Source organism: Coenobita brevimanus, chromosome 95 (genome assembly GCF_032717465.1).
Source record: "Coenobita brevimanus isolate Jiangsu-jjx chromosome 95, ASM3271746v2, whole genome shotgun sequence".
In the NCBI taxonomy this organism is placed as follows: Eukaryota; Metazoa; Arthropoda; class Malacostraca; order Decapoda; family Coenobitidae; genus Coenobita; species Coenobita brevimanus.
This window is the reverse complement of record NC_137048.1, coordinates 27,143,923-27,165,041: the sequence shown is the minus strand read 5'-3', so window position 1 is coordinate 27,165,041 and position 21,119 is coordinate 27,143,923. Positions and strand designations below refer to the sequence as shown.

The window sequence follows — 21,119 nt, the reverse complement described above, 5'->3', positions numbered from 1 at the left end:
GTACTAATAGTATGTACACTCATGATTACCAATCTCTGACCAAAGAGTTTGCCAAAGTCCTGGCCAGGCATAGGCTACACAATCAGACATGCTCAACCATCATCCCAGAAAGGTTTAATGCTTCATTGAACAATTTTCTAAGCATCACTAAAACACTTTCACTTCACATATTATTTTACTTTTTCAAGTAATATATAAGCATTTTAAGACACAGACATGAAAGTTGGTCATAGCTGTTATTTTTAGTGTATAATGAGTGCATGATGCTATCTGATATTCATACTTTGTTATATTAATCTGTTTATTATTTCACTGACCAATTTCTTGAGGCGAGCCTTTATCCGAGCTGCTGATAGGTGATAGAGGAGAAATATCCACGACTACCACAGAAGCCAGCATCCACATGACATATTCTAAGTAAGTATGCTTTATAATAGTTATATCATCATCATCATCCAGATCTCCTTTCCAACCCTATGGCAGGGTCAGGATAATATATCATTGCTAAAAATTTACCATTACTTGCTACTTTGAACTAAATGTTTTTTTCTAGTGATAACAAGCCCCGTTACCATCCAGTTATTCTGATGCGGTCTTAGCAGTGTGCTCCCTCTGCTCAAAATGTATGCCAATTAACCCATGGCGTCTGGAGTTTATTTTCACCGACCCTTCCCCCAGCCGGGGATTTCTGGAAAATCACTTTTTTTTTTTTTTTTTTTAACCATATCTCAGCTAATACTTGGCCAAAAATAAATAAAACTAAGTGTCATGATCCTCACCAATCCTTCGACTTCAAGCTGATGGCCTCAGATTGTCCTGGTAGTGTGTAGAGTCAGAGAGGAAGCCTCTGGAAGTGGGATAACTTTTTGTGTTTTTTGTGGCTGTGTCCATATGTGTGGCACAAGTAAGACTTATACTAGCACTCCACAGTAAAGAAAAAAACACTTTCAGAATACCACAATCAACCACAAACACTATTTTCGTGTAGGCTTTGAGAAGTGTGGTGTGAGTGTGTGGTGGTGTGAGCAGGGGAGTGAGGTCACTACGGCAGTGACCTTGAGGCAGGCTGGCTGACATCTCACCGGACACAGGGAAAACTTTTTGCCTAGGTCTGTTCATGATGGAGGTAAGCAGGTAACTGGAGCATGACTGGGATGCATGCAGGAAGGTTGTCAGTATTTGCCTGTAGTGGTAATTACCTGCGAAATAATCAAACAGTGCCACGAAACACTAGATCATATATACACCCACCACAAATTGACTTAGGACCTACACACAGAATTGCTATGGGAGAGTTGTCTGTCTTTGATTTGTGTTTCCACCTCTACCAAGTGAATTTTTTGGGCAAGAAGTAACTTGCAACCCCTCTGGTGTTGGCGGGAAGTGGTGAAACACTCGGTACGTCAATGCTTGCCCAGAAGCGAGAATGACAGTACTGTATATGTTCCCATTGCTCCGAGCTTGCACCTCCCCCTTTTTTCGTATGCATTACTGTTTGCCCTGTTATTTTCCTAGAGTCGAGTTGTCATGCCTGGAAAGTACTGCTCAAGGGATGCAAGGATCCGTATCATTGCATGGAGGTAGGATAATGTCCCTATCAATATGATCTGTGAACATACTGGACGCGCAAAGTCAACCGTCATGAAGATTCTTGCCGCAGTGCGCACCTGCCACCTGATGTCGTACCAGAGCACAAGCATGGTGGTGGAAAGAAAAGGACGACATCCAGAGGTACAGATATGCATCTGAAGAGGGAAGTAATCAAGAATCCTCGACTGACAGCAGCAGAATTGAAGAGAATGCGTCCCCAGCTGTTACAAGACGTCTCAATTCGAACTATCCAACACCCCTTGCAGAAGGAGCTGGGTTTGCCAAGTCGCACTGCAGCCAAGAAACCACTTCTCACTGACTGCATGAAGAAGCAGCGCATTCAGTTTGCCAAGAAGTATGCACACTGGACATCGGATGAGTGGAGAAAAGTTATGTTTTCCGATGAAAGCACAGTTCAAGTGTTCCAGATGCATTCTGCCAAGGTTCGTCGCCCTGCCTCCTGTAGTCGATATGACCCTGCTTACACGGTGCCAACTGTTATCCCCTCAAGACCAATGCCACACGATCATGCGTTTGTGTTTTACACACCAGCCAATCCCGCACGACGGCTAAAGACACACAAAAAACTGGGGGAGGGTAATTTCGCCACTTTGGTAACGTATATGGGATCAGACCAATGAGAGCTTGAGTGTCTGGGGTGGTATGGCGTGATTGGCCCGCTAAGGTGGGGGAGAAGGAACCGCCCCCTCCACCGTCACTTTACCTCCCTCGGCCCCACTGTGTCATCTCCACATTGTCCCCTCCCAACCAACCATACCCCAAAATACCCCCTACAGTGGTGTGAGTGCATAGCAACCCTTCTCCCCTCTCCCTCCCTCCTCCCCTATCCTTCCATCCTCCTCCCCTCTTCAGCCATACACACTCCACCTCCACTTTTCGCCTGGTTTGTTTTGTTGCTGTGGGCGTATGCCACACTGACAGCTTGTCCTACCAACTATAAAGGGAATTTTTAATTGTGTATATATAATTATTTACCTTAAATAATGCATTTTCTGTACATTTTCTATATTCACCCAAGGGGGATCGGTAACTTTTTTGCATCTTTGACGGGCGATTGTGCGATAACTATTTGGTCAGTCTGGCTGAAACATATATTTTCAGGTGTGTAAATTCAGTCTCTTGATATATGGAAGAAAAATTTTTACCTCGGTGAAAGTAAAAAATCTGACCCTGTTTTGCGGCAGGAGGGACAGACCTGCTAAGCGAATTGTGTACTTTAGGGGTTAAGCACCCTCAATCAGTAATGGTATGGGGGTGTTTCTCAGGTGAAATGGGAAGGGGAGGCCTCTACTTTCTTCCTAAGAACTTGATGATGAATTGTGGCTGGTACATTCAGGTTCTGAAACATTTGTTAAACTTTTTTGGTATTCTTGGGTGCGACTTTTTCATGCACGATTCAGCTCCATGTCACAAGTCAAGAAAGGTGACAAAATGGCTTCAGGATAATCGGATTGAGGTCCTCGACTGGCCTGGCAACAGTCCGGATCTAAATCCGATAGAAAAATGCTGGGCAAAGTTGAAGAAAATCATGGCAGAGAAGAAGACACCCAATGTGGACAACCTCAAGACTGAACTGACAAATGGTTGGTGCAAAGAAATGTCCTTAGATTACTTTAGAGATCTAAGTGATTCCATGCCAAAACACATCCAACTGGTCCTGAAAAACAAGGGAAACATGATTTCATATTAATGAATGGCATTTCATGAACAAACATTGTGATATACTATGATTTCTGTGTTTTTAATACCTTGTGGAGGGAGGTCCTAAGTCAATTTGAGGTAGCTGTACTGTACATGCTACCCGGAAGTCTCCAGCTGGTCATCTATACATGACACTCAGGTGCCATGGGTTAATGCCGTTAATTCATAAATGATTATTACAGTATATATGCCAATACCCACATATAGTGGCACATGTTTATTTACTTCTTGGAAATTGCCAAACTGCAGACTGATTCAAGAAATGTCGGCCCGTCAATAAACGCAGATTACTATGTTATGGAAGAGAAACCATAAAAATATGGTAATATAAGAGATATGAGGAGTAGAATGCTTCAGAACACCTGGTTACAGTTCTTTGCTCTGTCCAGTAGTGCAGAGGCTATGTTCAAATGTGCGGCTTGTGTGCGGTCATAACTCTGCCCACCATGTGTCTCTGGTCAGAGATTAGCAATCATAAGTGTACCTCACTCTCTCTTCTCAGGATTCATATATTACCTAATTATTCATGAAAATGACAAGTTACTTGGGATATCAGCAATAGTATCTGCCTAGGGGTGAAGTATATCTCATCATCCAGCTTGTGATGCGTCCATAAATCACTTTCAATACCAAGAGAAGCACACTTACTTTCTGGCTGTGAAGTTGTGAAAGTTATGAGTTCCTTTATAAAGTTTCAATATGGTTCTCAGCTGATCAAGGACGTCTTGAGTGATGCGGTAGCTGCTGTTTGTCATCTGGAAAATGAGCAGTACAAACTGAATCAAAATGAGTCAAGCAATGGCTGAATAGAAAAAAATTTGCAATAGGACCCATCATCATCATCATCATCCATACTGTGCCAAATGAATAAAATGTACTACAGCATCTAGGCGAGGTGGAAGTCAAGTTTGGGTTAGTAGTAGCGATGGGCAAACCGAGTACATACTTTCTGCAAACCGAGTAATTCGGTATTGATTACTCTTCAAAACCGAGTACCGAATGATTACTTTTCACTCAGGTGAAAAACAGAAATGAGAAAAGTGTAGGGATAGCTGGGCGAAGGGGGGTGGATAGCAATCTGATAAGCAGGAGGCTAGGGAAGCCAAAGGCTTGCCAAAGATAAGAAATTTCAAATTTATCAATACAAAACATATTCATTTCGACCAAGAATGCAATGCCTTTAATCAGGAAAAGAAATCTTGCAGTGATAAGCAAATTCAATTTATTAAAACTATTTTGTGATGAAAATCTACTCTTAAATCAAAATTCTCATATCAAAATATAGTAAATATACACTGAACAGAACTTAGTTTTCTGAAGCTGTAAAGAGTCTTAAAATGCAGAAAATTCAAGCTCATGATATTCTAAGAATTTTAAACTTTCATACAGGATACCTGGCTATTGCAACACTGTTTTCAAGTATTCATAAAATATAAGGTGAACATGGAAGATTTCAGAAGACAAAAGAAAAATTATTTAACATTATTGTAACATTAATGAATTCTTTGAAGGTCTATTTTGCCTTTTTTTAGGGATTAAATTGATCAAGCAATTGAATTGCAAGAACCGAGTAAACTAAGTAGTACTCACTCAAACACAAGAACCAAGTAAACTGGGTATTACTCGGACCGAAATGCACATCCCTAGTTAGTAGGCCTCCATACACAGATATACTATATCCTTTTACCTCAACTTGGCCTAGATTTCGTACTTCTGAAGCGTGTTTCATGTAGCTGAGTAGCAGAAAAAGACAATGTTACAGCTCCACGTCCTTTATGTAGCACTTCATTGTAACTAGTATCATATTCTAGTGTTAATTTATTGCTACAGCTCAACATTCAAGATGGAGAAATGGCAATTTTAAGCCAAGTGTCTGCCCATTCCTCTCCATCCTTCTTTCCTTCCATTCTCTTCTGTCTTTCTTTCCTTCATTCTTTCCTTGTCCTTCTGCCTATGGGTGACTTTACACTCCCTCTTCTGTCTTTCTTTCCTTTATTCTTTCCACTTCCTTCAGCCTGTGGGTGACTCTACACTGAGAGACAAGCCAAATGGTTTCCTGTGCACCAGGAAACCATTTACTATGCTGGGTGGTAACCACATAACCAAATTTTGGTGCCTGGTGGTTTAGTGGGTAATTATTGCGCTTCAGTCGGATTGAGCCGGTGAAGGTTTATATCCAAGGGATGGTTGGGGTTGATTGCTCATGTAATGCCACTCAGGGATGAACGAGGCTGGTCACTCTCATCTTAAATGTTGGGACCAACTGCCTAGCCCTGGGCTCCTACGCTCCTCATGGGGCAATGTAGGATTGGATGATGGATGGATGGATGGTTAAGAGTAAAAAGAGCACAAAATAGTGTAGCCAAATTGTGACTGTGGATGAAATGTGCAGCAGGATCTGAGTACAGTACTGTGTGAATGAATAAAATAGCTAATGGAGCCAAGCTGTGGTAGTGGAGAAAAAAATGACAGTACTGTGCTCACTGTGCTCATACTCTGAGCTGGAATGACCATGTTTCAAGAAGTGCATACTAACTGCAAGGCCAGCATTTTCATAAGAAATTTACAGATAATGCAGGATGAGAACTATTTGTAGTATGAGTTTTCGTTTTTTAAAGGCTCCAACATGCTTGCATGTGTCGGCCTTGGTCACCTAATGGCGGCTCTCCATGCTGCACGATCCATTGCAGCCTCCCTGTTCAGTCCCTTAACCCTAAGGTCACACTTAATGACCTCGTCCCATGTCTTTCTCGGTCTGCCCCTCATAACCCCACCCCCAATATTAACACTTCTCACCTTCCTCACCCAATTATCATCCCCCATCCTCTCCACATGTCCAAACCACCTCAATCTACCTCTCCTCATCACAACACCAATACACTCCAGTCCCATCCTACCTCTCAACTCTTCCATTGTAAACCCAGCCCCTCCAGGCCTTGGACGCAGGGACGCACTGCACATCCACCTAATCATTGTCATTTCTGTACGTCTGAGCTGGCGAATGTCTTCCTCCTTCACTGCCCAGGTCTCACTGCCATACAGCATTACATTCCTAACACATGCTGCATACAAAGACCCCTTAGCACGTAGGGAGAGCCCTCTCAATGTCAGGAGAGACAAGAGCTCCCTGAACTTCTTCCAACCACTTCTCACCCTAGCCACAGAGCTAGCTCCAGCCCCACCTCCAGCACACGACATGTCTCCCAAATAACAAAACTCTTCCACACACTCAAGAGATTCACCAGCAAGTTCAATCCTTTCACGTCTGACAATCTCCACCTGCTCACCCCGGCACGCCGTACACATAAAATCAGCATTATCTCGCAGTCTACCTCTGATACCACTACATCTCTTATGCACCCATTTATCACACACACCACACAAGATGGAATTACTTCCCACGCCCTTGTGGCAAACTGCACATGGCCACTCTCCCTCGTCTTTGACAGTACCGCCACCAACCCTAGATATCATCACTTTTGTTTTATCTGCATTTACCCTTAAACCCTTTTGCCCCATACCATCTCTCCACTTCCTAAACCTTTCCTCCACCTCCCTTTCATTCTCCGCAATCAACACCAAATCATCAGCATACAACAACCCCCACGGGAGTCCGTTTCTAAAGTCACGTGAAAGGGCTTCAAGTACCATGATAAACAACATGGGACTCAAGACTGACCCCTGATGCACACCAACATTCACGGAAAACTCATCACTCAAATCTCCATTCACTTTCACCTGGGTGTGAGCACCCACATACATGGCCATAACCACCCTAACCAGCCACTCCTCCAAGCCAAGCTTTCTCATCGCCCACTTCACCACCTCTCTAGGGACTCTGTCAAAGGCCTTTTCCAAATCAACAAAAACAAAATAAAGATCCCTTCTCCTACCAATATATTTTTCCTGAAGCTGTTGAACAATGAATATGGCATCAGTGGTTCCCCTACCTGGCATAAACCCAAACTGCATCTCATCAATATTCACTCTTTCTCTAATCATACCTTCTAAAACTCTCTCCATTACCTTCATTATCTGATCTAAAAGCTTCATACCTCTATAATTTCCTCTTTCCAGGGCATCACCCTTCCCTTTATACACATTTACAATTACAGTCTTCAGCCAATCATCTGGGACAACACACTCATAAATAATCCTATTTATCAGGTCAGTGACTAAACTCACCCCTATATCACCTTAGGCCTTCAACATTTCGGCAGTCAACCCAGACACACCTGCTGCCTTCCCCACCCTCATCCTGCCTATTGCCTCACTCAGTAGCAGTATCAATCAAAGGCCAAGGGCCAGACACTGGATCTGCTGGCTCCAAACCTTCCCTGTCCCACTCAAACTCCTCATTCAACAACCGGTTATATTGCATCTTTAATATCCTCACTGTTCACCACTACCCTTCCTTCATCATTCTTCACACACTGCTCACCTATGATATCCCGATTATCCCTCTTCACCTGACCTGCCACCCTAAATATATTTTTCCTTTCCCCATGATTTAGGTTATCAAGTAATTGTCTCTGTGACTCAGACTTTGCCCTGTATACCTCTCTTCTAGCCCTGCGCTTGGCAGCCAAATATTCCTCTTTGCTTCCACCCTTCTTCCATTCCCGGAAAAGCCTTCTTTTCTCCTTAATTGCAGCTTCTACACCCTCATCCCACCACCAAGTTACTTTATGTCTTGGTGGTCCTCTTGTCCAGCCGCATGTTACATCAGTAACTCTCAAGAAATTGTTCTTGAGGGCTCTGTACTGTTCATTAACACCTCTGTTTACAGCTCCCTGTTCAGCCACCACTCTCCTCAACTCGCTATAGAAGGCATCCCTTACTACTTGGTTTTTCAGCTTCCATATTTTCGTCCTAGGTACAAAAGTCCTCTTTTTCATCACTTGTTCTTTAAGCACCATATCACAAATCAATAGTTTGTGCTGCTGCACACACTCCTCACTTCCTATAACTTTAACATCCCTCACTAACCTCCTATAGGCCCTCCTAACCAGAAAATAATCAATCTGACTGCTATTTCCCCCAGACTCATACGTAATTAACCTACTGTCTCTTTTCCTAAAATATGTGTTGCACACAATCATGTCCGTTGCCTCCCCAAACTCGAGTATCCTTTCCCCTTCTGCATTCCTTAGACCATATGCACATCCCCCATGCACTCCTTCATAACCTTGTGCTGCTTCACCTACATGACCATTTAAGTCCCCTCCCAAAATCACTATCTCATTATCCCGCATACCACCCACTACACGTATTAAATCATCCCAAAATCTATCTTTCTCTGCTTCATCCAATCCTGCCTGTGGAGCATATGCCAATATAATCGCAGCTATCTTTCTTCCCAACAGAATTTTCACTACCAATATCCTATCGCTTACTCTCAAAACATTCATAACATATTCCACCCATTTCTCCGCAACCATCACACCAACACCTCCATATCCGTCTGTCCCCCCCAGCCAAAACAACTTATAGCAACAGTCCTTCCCAACAATCTTTCTGGCTGATCCACCCCTGTACCGGACTTCCTGCAAACACGCCACATCCACCCACCTCCTACTGAATGCCTCAACGACTTCCCCTGCTCTTCCCCTCAAACTTCCCACATTCCATGAACCCACCCTCATCCCCATGGGTGATTTACTGTCCTCAGGCTTGCTTTGAAACTTATTTTGTTTTGTCATCTTCAGTATTAATAAAGGGGGACAGACACAGCACAGGTCCCACTCACTGCACAGTCCCAGGTCCAGGCAATGGATCTGGGACCCCTAGCCCACCAGCTTACCAGTGGCTGTGGTAGTGGCCTCGGGGCACCCTGCCAGGACAGCTGCAGGGACACCCTCCAAGCGTGTCTTGGCACTGCAACTATCCCGCCATTATACACCCACTAATAGGGCAGCCTCCTGGGGCGCTACTCCCAGGTTCGGGCCCCTCTCTATTGGGCGGAAGTGGCAGCCTGGGAACCGCAATGCCCTGTACCCTCTAGCACAGGCCCGAGCCCCATCTCGCCCTGGACCCACGATCTATGCTGGCGGAACCCCCGCCACGCCTCCCCCCAGAAGTCCGCCACTAGGTAGCAGAAGAAAAAAGCAAGCACTGAAGGGTCTATCTATCTATCTATTGCCAGATGCCTTCAAACCATAAAGGGTGGCCACAAACAAATTGTCCCCATGTTGCCCTGTCCCCTGCCATTTCACTGCCCAGCTCCCAGCTCACACCCTCCTTTCTCATATACCGTACCTCTCCTCTCCATCTCATCCTTGGCCTCCCCCTCCCTCTCCCCCCCCCTCCTCCTCACTCACACTTTCCTCTTCAGTCTCTCGCTCTCTGTCCTCTCCGTATGGCCAGGTCACCTCAACGTATTTCTCCTATTGCTTTCTATCACATCCACATCCACACGACAACACTGCTTCACTTCCTCATTTGTCAGTCTGTCTCTCCATGTGACTCCACATGCTGCTTTTAAATAACTAATTTCCACTGCCCTCACTCTAGGCTTGTTTCCCTCCAACAAGGTCCAAGGTTCACTTCCATATGTCAGAACTGGTATCACAATACTGTCATGCAGCAACTTTTCCTTACTTCCATGTTCATTTCCCTGTTTTTTATCACTGCTTTCAAAGAACCAGCAACCTTTCTTCCTTGTTGTCCCTTTTCAAGCACTTCACCCTCTAAACTTCCATCCTTACTCATCACACAACCCAAGTACTTAAATGCACTCATATTTTCCATTTTCCTTCTCATCCAACCTCACTGTACATTCACTGACTTAATTCCTCTTGAAGACCATAACTTTTCTCTTCCCTACATTCACCTTTAGATTCCAATTCTTACGCACATTCCCAGACTCATTCATCAAGCCTTGCAGCTTCCCTTCGTCTTCAATACACAACACAGTTATCATCTGAAAACAACAGCACAGGGAGTTTCCAAACACTGCCCTTTCTCATTAGGGTCACTCCAACATCCACTGCCCTACCTTGTATCTCTTTTATGATCCTATCCATATACAGATTGAACAACCTTGGAGACATGACACATCCCTGTTTCGGTCCAACCTTCATACAGAAAAATTCACTCAGTTCACTGTCCATGCACTGCAGCCTTAGCACCCTCATACATACTCTTCACAGCATTCAACAACTTCCCATTTACTTCACATGCTCTGAATACTTTCCACAATCCTCACCTATCCATCCGGTCATATGCTTTCCCCAAATCCATGAAGGATGCATACAACTTCCTTCCCTTCTCTAGAAATTTTTCCACTGAAAACCTAAGAATGAATATCTGATCTACACAACCTCTTCCCTTCCTAAAACTTCCCTGTTCTTCTGTAACTATTTCCTTTGTTATTTCCCTTACTCTGTCAATAAGTATCTTACCATATAATTTTCCTGTTACACTAAGAAGACAAATGTCCCTACCATTACCACACACTTCTTTTTCCTCTCTTCCTTTGCCATCATCATCATCATCATCCAGACCTCCTTTCCCACCCAAGAGCAGGGTGAGGAGTAGCAACGTCAAGACAGCCAAAGTTTACCCGGTCCAATGGGCCACACTTCCACTGACTCATCATTCAAGCCCCAAGAATCCCGGCTTAATCTGACACACCAAAAACATTCAACACATTCTGTAGCTTCACATAAACGTATCCGATTGAGCCAGTCTGGACGCTGTCATGTTAAAAAGGGGTGCCAAATCCCTGATCATGCACTTCTTCTCACGACATTCATCCAGCCAGCCCGATCTCTTGTCAGTCCCCTGGCCTCACCAATTTCCATACCTCTCTTCCTCACACTCACCCATCATATCCCTCCATCTTCTCCTTGGCCTACCTCGCCTCCTTCCTCCTTGAAATTTGCTCAGGTATACCTTTATCGCCACGCTATTGTTATCCATTATCTCCACATGACCATACCATCTCGGTGCACTCTCTTCGATGCTGGTGTTCACAGAAAAAACAAAACAAAAAAACAAAAGTGCTGATATCTAGGGTTGGTGGCAGTACCGTCAAAGAAGAGGGAGGGTGGCCATGTGCAATCCGCCACAAGGGTGTGGGAAGTAATTCTATCTTGTGCATCTTTTGTGATAAGTGGGTGCATAAGAGATGTAGTGGTATTAGAGGCAGACTGCGAGATAATGCTGATTTTATGTGTGTGGTGTGTCAAGGAGAGCAGGTGGGGATCGTCAGGCATGAAAGGATTGAACTTACTGGTGAGTCTCTTCAGTGTGTGAAAGAGTTTTATTTGGGAGACATGCTATGTGCTGGAGGTAGGGCTCTGTGGCTAGGGTGAGGAGCGGTCAGAAGAAGTTCAGGAGTTCAGGGAGCTGTTGCCTCTCCTGACATTGAGAGGGCTGTCCCCACATGCTAAGGGATCTGTGTATGCAGCATGAATTAGGAGTGTAATGCTGTATGGTAGTGAGACCTGAGTAGTAAAGGAAGAGGATATTCACAGGCTTAAACATACGTAAATGACAATGACTAGGTGGATATGCAGTGCATCCCTGAGTGCAAGGCCTGGGGGGACTAGATTTACGAAGGAAGAGTTGAGAGGTAGGGTGGGAATGAAGTGTATTGGTGTTGTGATGAAGAGAAGCGGATTGTGGTAGTTTAGCCATGCAGAGAGGATGGGGGATGATAACTGGGTGCAGAAGGTGAGAAGCATTAACATTAGGGGTGGGGTTTTGAGGGGCAGACCAAAAAAGACCTGGGATGAGGTAATTAAGTGTGACCTCAGGGGAACTGAACAGGGAAGCTGCCAGAGATTAAGCGACGTGGAAAGCCACCATTAGGTGACCAAGACAGATGCATGCAAGCATGTTGGAGCCAGGGCTGGGGTCAATTATAAATTGAATTGGAACTGATGTAAAAAAAAATGTGAAGTACATTCTTGTTTTGTTTACTAATACAAAGAATTAAACAATTTGAACTTTTAGCTGGTAAAGAATGTAATTGGTTTGTGTGGTTGAGCACTTTTCTATCTATCTATCTATTGCCAGATGCCTTAATCCCGTAAGGGGTGGCCACAAACAAATCACCTCCATGTCGCCCTGTTCCTTGCCATTTCACTGCCCTGCTCCCAGCCCACACCCTCCTCTCTTACATACCTCTCCACTCAATCCCTCCATCTCATCCTTGGCCTCCCCCTCCCTCTCCCCCCACTCCACCTCACTCACATACACTCTCCTCATTAGTCTCTCACTCTCCATCCTCTCCACATGGCCAAACCACCTTAGTGTGTTTTTACTGATGCTTCCTATCACATCCACATCCACACCACAACAATCCCTCACTTCCTCACTTGTCAATCTGTCTCTTCATGTGACTCCACATGCTCCTCCCAAATAACTCATTTCCATGGCTCTCAATCTTGAATTCTGCCCCTCCAACAACGTCCAAGCTTCGCTTCTATACGTTACAGTTGGTATCACAATACTGCCAAGTAGTAACTTTTACACTTCCATGCTCACTTCCCTCTTCTTATCACTGCTTTCAAGGAACCAGCAACCTTTCTTCTTTGTTGTACCTTTTCAAGCATTTCATCCTCTAAACTTCCATCCTTACTCATCACACTACCCAAGTACTTATAAGCACTCACAGTTTCCATTTCCTCCTCATCCAACCTCACTGTACATTCACTGACTTCACCTCTCTCAAAGACCATGACTTTACTCTTCCCTACATTCACCTCTAGATTCCGTTTCTTACATACACTCCCGAACTCATCCACCAAGCCTTGCAGCTCCCTTTCGTCTTCACTTAACAACACAGTATCATCTGCAAACAACAGTACAGGGAGTTTCCAAACACTGCCCTCTCTCACTAGGGCCACTCCAACATCCACTGCCCTACATTGTATCTCTTTTATAAACCCATCCATATACAAACCGAACAACCATGGAGACATGACACATCCCTGTTTCAATCCAACCTTCAAATAGAAAAATCCACTCAGTTCACTATCCACACACACTGCAGCCTTAGCACTCTTATACATACTCTTCACAGCATTCAACAGCTTCCCACCTACTCCATATATTTTTAATACTTTCCACAATCCTTGTCTATCCACCCTGTCATATGCTTTCTCCAAATCCATGAAGGCTGCATACAACTTATTTCCCTTCTCTAGAAACGTTTCCACTAAAGATCTAAGAATGAATATCTGATCTACACAACCTCTTCCCTTCCTAAAGCCTCCCTGTTCTTCTCCAACAAATTCTTCTGTTATTTCCCTAACTCTGTCAATAAGTATCCTACCATACCCTTTTCCTATTACACTAAGAAGACAAATGCCCCTGTGATTACCACATACTTCTTTTTCCCCTTTTCCTTTGTACAGGGGAATAATTATACCTGACTTCCAATCATCGGAGACTCTACCTTCCTCCCAGGCCAATCTGCACATCCTGCAAATCCATTCTACTACAATCTCTCCCCCTTGCTTCAGCATTTCACCACACACTCCATCAATTCCTGGGGCTTTCCCCATTTTGACTTTCTTCATCGCTTCCACAACTTCCATCCTACTGATTTCTTCCTTTCTTCTCACATCCCTCCATCTCCCAGCCATTTCCCAGCCACTTATACTTGCATTACTTTCATTCTCTATGTTCAACAATTCGTTAAAGTGTTCTCTCCATCTACTCTCTTTTTCTTCCTTCTCCACTAGTAATCTACCATTTTTATCTTTCACTCCCCCACTAACTTCTTTGGCACCCTGTCTAACTCTCTTTACCTCTTTCCAGAAAATTTTCTTACATTCCCTCCACCTTAGACTCAAGTTCCTTCCAAATTCCCATCCACTTTCTTCTTACTTTCACTTAGTAATCTTTTCACTTCTCTCTTCCTCTCTACATACAACTCTCTCTTCCGTCTCTCAGCTTCTTCCACACCCGTTTCTGATCCACTCATTATATGCTTTCTTCTTTTGTGCAACAGCCTTTCTCACCTTTTCATTCCACCATGCTGTTCCCTGCACCTCCTTTTGTCTTCTCTTCACCCCACACACCACCTCACATGCTGCACAGATTTCTTCTGTGAATATCATGCACACACCTTCCACGTCCCCCATCTGCTCCAATCCATATTTACCTAATTGCTCCTCCACTTCCCTCTTATATTCTGCCCTTTTTCCATCCTCTTGTAACCTTTCCACCCTCCTTGTATGAGCTACTTACTCCTGTCTTTCCCTTCTTCTATTTTTCCATTTCGTTTGGACACTAATTCTGACCACCACCAAGTGGTGTTCCAAGAGTCTACTCACCCAACCTCTATATACTCATGCATCCATTATACACCTTCTCATCCTGTTATCCACACATACATAATCAATCATCACCTTCCATTCATTCAGTTCACCATCCACTCTTCTTGTCACTTGCCACGTATACCTGTGGATCATTTTGCGCCTGAAGAGGGTATTGACTATCACCAACCCCCTTCCGGCACAAATGTTCACTAAAGCACTGCCATTCTCATCCATCTCTGCAGGCACACCCCACTCACCAACTGCTCCATCCACCTTCACATTCCCTAGTTTTCCACTCATATCTCCAATCAAAAACACTCTCTCATTCCTTTCAAACTTTTCCATGAACACTTCCACATTTGTCCAGAACTCTCCTCTCATTCTGCTTGCACGATCTTGCGTCGGCGCATACACGCACACAATCGCCCACATTTGTATTCCAACTTTCAGTCTTACCCATACAATCCTTGAGCCAACTGATCCATACTCTCTTATATTCTTCCATCTGTTACTCAGAACAATACACACTCCTTTTGCCCTCTCTCTATCACCTACTCCTGCACATATACCCCATCCATACTCCCATTCTCTTACACTCTCACCTCCCCAATTAGTTTCAGTTAATCCACATACATCCACTTTGGCACACTCAAGCACCTGGACAATCTCTCTCTCTCACCTCATCATTTGCACCCCTTACATTCCATGTAGCTATTCGTATCATGTCCTTTGTTTGGTCCTTAGTCGACACCTTTTGGTCAGCCCTGGTCCGAGGCTTCTTGTTCGTATTTTTAGTTAGTTGTTTTCCAGGGAGGGGCACTAACCCTCCGCCAACCAACTTGTTGTCACAAAGGGAACACGTGTTGGTTTTCTTATAAGGTTACCACCCAGCGTTGTAAATGCTTTCCTGGTTTACAGGAAAACATTTGGCTTGCCACTCAATGTAGAGTTACCCTAAAAACAGATTAATGGTACTGGATAAATTAAAATTGATTTTGAATTGAAAACATTTTAATTGAATGAAATATTGACCATAATGAACTGAACTGGAAATGAAGATTTTTTTTTTTTACGAATGAATTGAACTGGAACTGATTAATTCATATTTTATTCTGAACTGGAATTGAACTGAATTGACAAAAATGAACTGACCCCAGTCCTAGTTGAAGCCTCCAAAAACGAATAGGAAAATGAGACTTCCTCACTCCACATCTTTCACGAATCACATTATTTCATATCCTATCTACTCTCTGTACTTCACATACATTCCTTAGCAATCCCATCTCCACTGCTCTCACTCCTGGCCTTTAATATTCATGCCACACCATAGTTTCACATCCATATGTTAAAGTTGGCACTAACACTCCTTTATGTAAGCCTTGTGCAGCTGCAACACTCGCACCTCTGTTTCTTATCAAGCCTTCATAGCACCAACTACTTTCCTTCTTTGTGTCACTCTACTTTCTACTTCATTTGCACATTTTCCTCTCCTTTCTCTCACTGTCCCCAGGTATTTGAACTCTCACCATTTCCAGTCTCTCTCCATTCACTGTAACATCACACTGGGAGTCAACTTCTCTCTCAATAACCATAACTTTACTCTTTTCTATGTTTACTCTCAAGGTACGACGCTCACAGACATCACCCAAAAGTCTGCACTAGTCTACCAAGTTTTTGTCCGGTATTTGCAAGCAGTACTGCATCATCAGCATACAACAAATTTGAGATATTCCATCCATCACCATTCATTACCAGTGCCATCCCTCTCTCCATTACTCATAGTTTTACTTCCCTCATCACCCCATCCATATATATATTGAACAACCATGGGGACATAACCTTTTCCTTTGTACAAGGGAATAATTATACCTGACTTCTAATCCTCTAGGGCTCTACCTTCCTCCCAGGGCAATCTGCACATCTTCCACATCCATTCTACTACTATCTCTCCCTGACGCTTCAGCATCCTCATTTTTACTTTCTTCGTTGCTTCCACAACTTCCACTGAAGAGTCCATCCATCATCCACTCCTATGCTGCCTCATGAGGAACGTAGGAGCCCGGGGCCAGGCAAGTTGGTCTTAAAAGATGAAAGTAATCACCCTCACTCATCCCTGAGTGGCAACATGTGAGCAATAAACCCCAACCATTCCTTGGATATAAATGCCTACACAGGTTCAATCCAACTGGAATGCTTTAATTACCCACTAAACCACCAGCCACCATAATTTGGTTATATGGTTACCACCCAGTGTAGCAAATGGTGTCCTGGTATACTGGAAACCATTTGGCCTGTCACTCTGTGTAGTCACCCACAGGCAGAAGGAAGAGGAAACAGGGAAGGAAAGACAGAGGAGGGAGTGTAAAGTCACCTGTAGGCAGGAGGAAGAAGAAAGAAAGAAGGAAAGTCATAAGAGGAAGGAAGGAAGAGAGGAAAGGGCAGGCACCCAAAGCAGCACTACATCGAGTGAGTAGATGGCACTCCATCAATTCCTGGGGCTTTCCCCATTTTGACTTTCTTCTTTGCTTCCAACACTTCCACTGAAGAGTAAAGTAACTAAATACTGGTTGCTATTTTCAATCCATATGCTTATTCCCACACAGAGCATAGCAAAATTATGTATTTAAATTTATTGTTATGAATTACAGGTACCTCCACTGAAGGAGCAAATGCAAATGTGGGGCACATGTACGAGTATGTGCGAGAATCACACCAGGACTTGGAGTTGAAGCCCTTAGTGGTGCGACGGACAGCCATCACACGGATCTGACTACACAGGTGTTCGTTGATGGCTGACACCATGTCTGGTATGTCATCAGCTGAAATGTATGTAAATATGTATATTAAGTAACTACTTGTAATATTATTAAACAATTTTAATAATAAAACACAATAATGGGTAGCTATACAAAAGCTGCATACTGTACTTTCATACTTTGATATAATAGGCTACATGAAAATATCCCGTATACAGTACAGAGATTTCAGTAGCGACCTAAACCTCTTCTGTGCAGAGAGGTCCTTATCATGCAGCTAACACCAGCAGTTCTAGTCTGCTACAAATGGCATTCCTGTGCTATAGGGACTGGAAATTATTTCAGTAACCCATTCCATCCAGGGATGCCTTTTATTCCAGATGCTTTTTTTGGCTAATGCCAGAGTATTTTCTTCAAATCAGGACAGGCATACAAGAGGCATCCCACATTGAAGAGGTTATCCTTCTCATGATCATATTAACCCATAATATGTGTTACAGTTAAGCTGTACTAGTATTGTACCAAGTACAGTAATCCCTCCACTATCCAATGTAATAGAGCCAAAGGCATGTCTGGAAAGTGGTCCCGTCCAGAAAGTGGGCCTCTTCCTGCTGGACTGGTACTTATGACCCTAACCCAGCCTAACTTTGAAAGCCACCAAAATAACGCCCTACCGGACATGCATAGCACTTATATAAAGCTATTTAAGACCCTATTCACACCAATAATGGACTTAAAACATGAAATAAATGAAAAGGAACCAGAGAATGAGCAATTAGAAGTATGGAAAATACTTAGCAGTGTACAAGCTACTTACAGCACGTCTATGGCCACCTCCTCTAAGGCTCTGGTAGTTGTGAAAATGCTCTTGAAGCACATACAGTAATCCAGTGTTGTGCTACACTTAATTTTTGCACTGTGAGTTATAATTGTTTAACACTGCACATTATGTTCTTAATTGCATCACGCCAGTTTCAACCACCACTTTGCACTCGACGCTTAATCCTTTGCACTCTAAATTCTAATTTCTTAACACTGCTCAACACTGTAAATTCCCACGTGGTCTAGTGGCGAGGTATTGCAGTTTATTCACTGTTTATTCACAAAAACGAGCACGTTCGGCATCCATTGCGAAGAATGTCTTCCCTTGACGAAGGTTAGGCAGTAACTGGGGACAGGGTTGCCAGATCTGAGCTTGGCCACATTACCAAACTCCTCAATTTTCATTACTAAATTTAACTTTTCATTGCCAAATTCTTAAAGGAAGCATTTATTCTTCACTAATTATATAACAAATGGAAATACTATAATCACTCTCCTTATAATCAGCAGCATGTTTATTGTTGTGCCCTCTATGCTAGCAGATTAATCAAAGATAGCAGACAGTCCACCATCTCCATTCTCTACATCATCATACATATGAAAAATCTGTTTGGTAATGGATCATGCAGATTCACTACCAAACGAACTTTTCCATACCTAGTTGGCCCACATTTGGTAATGAAAAATATCAAATGGCAACCCTGACTGGGGAGGGGGGAGGAAGGAAGGGGTGAAGGGGCCGTGGTGTAAACAGCTGTTTAGCGCCGTGCAGCAATTTCAAATTACAGGTGGGAAAAAATTAAGAATTTGGGGGGATTTTTTTCTTTTCTTTGGCCTTTTTTGGATTCCGAAGGTCCAGGCCCACAATGTTTGGTAAGTAGGGAGTCCGGAAAGTGGGTGTCCGGATAGTACAGGGATTACTGTATTATATTAGTCTATTCAAATCGGTATGAGTCACAGGAGCAGTGCTACTGATAGAAGGTGAGAACTGTTGGGCTGTAACTGCATAGCCATGTCACTAACTATCAAGTTATCACATATTTCTCAGGTGCAGCAGTGTCAGACTTAAAATGTGTGAGCTACTGGTACATACTAGGCTTGGCAAATATCCACTACAACAACATGAGCAGACAATTAGGCCCTTGACTTACGAAGTTTGACAGATACTACTTGTCGTGCAGCAGATACCCCTTTGTCAGTACGTGCTGCTCGCTGGAACTGGACCATCTGAGGACACGTACAGCCTTCCTCTGTCATGAGTCCAGCGTGCAGCAGAGCCGTCAACAAGTCATCCTCTATTGTGCGATACCCGGGGTTCCTGTATAACAAGTTTCGTGTCTTAAGTCTTAGGGCCAAATCACACTAAGATTGTAATCGCACACATTCTAACATAAAGCAATATGTGAACTTCAACCATATCATCATCAACTTAACGTCTCTTCTCTCACACATCTTGTTGGACTTCTCCTATTTCCGACCATGGATACAAGGATAAAGACTGAAAGAACATCCAATTTTGCCTTCCCATATGCTGAGAAAGCCATTTCCCACTGCCATACATGATGATGGTGACAGTAAAAAAAACAATTTGCTCAAAAAGTGAACAGATAATACAAAGTGGTATACAGTACTCCAGTTTGTATTCCAACCTAAATGATTCCACAATTTGTATCAGAACATGTCCATTCTGGCCTCAGTGTAGACAGGCGGAAAAGTAAAAGGAAAATACTGTTACCATACTTCTTGACACAGAGTTACACAATAATATTCTGTTATTAAACTTCCCTGGTTTGACATTCCACAACCACCTTATTCAGCTTTAGTACACCAGGGTATTGGGAAGATTGCCAGTTTCTCCCTCTACACCTCACTCATGTCTTATGATGTGTATTAATCAGTTGAGCTTAGCAGTAGCCAGCAATAACCCTGTTAATGCCCATAAATTGAGTTATTATACCCATTCATCCCAGTCACTCTAGCATTTCCAAGGGACTGCTCACCTTTGCATACCCAAGTAGCCTTTGCCAGAATATGAGAGAAGAAGTGCAAATTTTCTCCGCTTCCTCCGCACTGCATCACCCCCATCTGTCTCTGATGCATCATCCAAGTGAACACGTTTCCTGTTGTCAGAAGCATCTTCAGTTTCTTCTGGTTGTGAACGCTTCATACTTGCACCTGCAAATGAAACAGTCTGCAAAAATTCTTTAGAAAATTGCCCAACAGGTAGCCTAGTAGCCAGCTTCCAGTCATACTGATTCATTTACATAGCCTATAACGTGGCATTTGGAACTCTGCGATATCATCAAAGCTGAAATAACTGGTGCTTCACTGCAGATAAGTAGGTAAACATCATCAAACACTGACACCTTCCATTCTCCTAAAGGAGATAATGCATCAAACCGTAGTCTACGCTAGAGTTCCATAATCCCTTATATTAGTACAGCATTTTCGGATCCAACCTACTGTTTCCTACTAAAGGAGAATGCTGCGACATTTCTCGACAGGAGAATGCTGCGACATTTCTCGACTGAACAATGTCTCTGAATCATGCAGTCATGAAGAACAGTAGTCTAAAACATAAAATATATGCAGAAATAAGGTGATCCCTACCCTTCCCCTCAACAGCCATGTGTTAAATTAGTAGCTTAACTCATGGGGAGGACCTTTGCATTCAGGTATGGTAATCAGCTTTCTGCAAAGACTGGAGTTGTAAGAGATTTCATAGCCATCTTATATATACATATATATAACATGTCTTGATCGTAAGATTTTAGTGTCAGTGAAACGTTGCTGAACATGAATCAGTACGAAGAAAGAGATTACTGAAAAGGATGTATTGTTCTTGTATTTGTCGATCTGGATTTCTGGGATGCGTTCGTGTAGTGTTGCTAGGGAAACTTTGGCAGGGATCTGTCAAGGGCAAAAGGACGTTGCTTATTCCACCAGCTGCACG

The 21,119-nt window shown here is 43.3% G+C and overlaps 1 protein-coding gene across 1 annotated transcript in view; it reads right to left on the bottom strand.

The window, feature by feature from the left end:
* LOC145413216 (pseudouridylate synthase 1 homolog) overlaps window positions 1–20,333 on the bottom strand; it is a 29,092-nt gene extending 8,759 nt beyond the window's left edge. Inside the window, exons 1-4 of the mRNA XM_080282945.1 lie at window positions 20,167–20,333; window positions 19,318–19,484; window positions 17,241–17,407; window positions 3,961–4,067 (exon numbers count right to left, since the gene is read on the bottom strand). Of these exons, the coding sequence (XP_080139071.1) occupies window positions 3,961–4,067; window positions 17,241–17,407; window positions 19,318–19,484; window positions 20,167–20,333 (608 nt within the window). The remainder of the gene's footprint in view (window positions 1–3,960; window positions 4,068–17,240; window positions 17,408–19,317; window positions 19,485–20,166) is intronic.
* Between the last annotated feature and the right edge of the window lie 786 nt (window positions 20,334–21,119).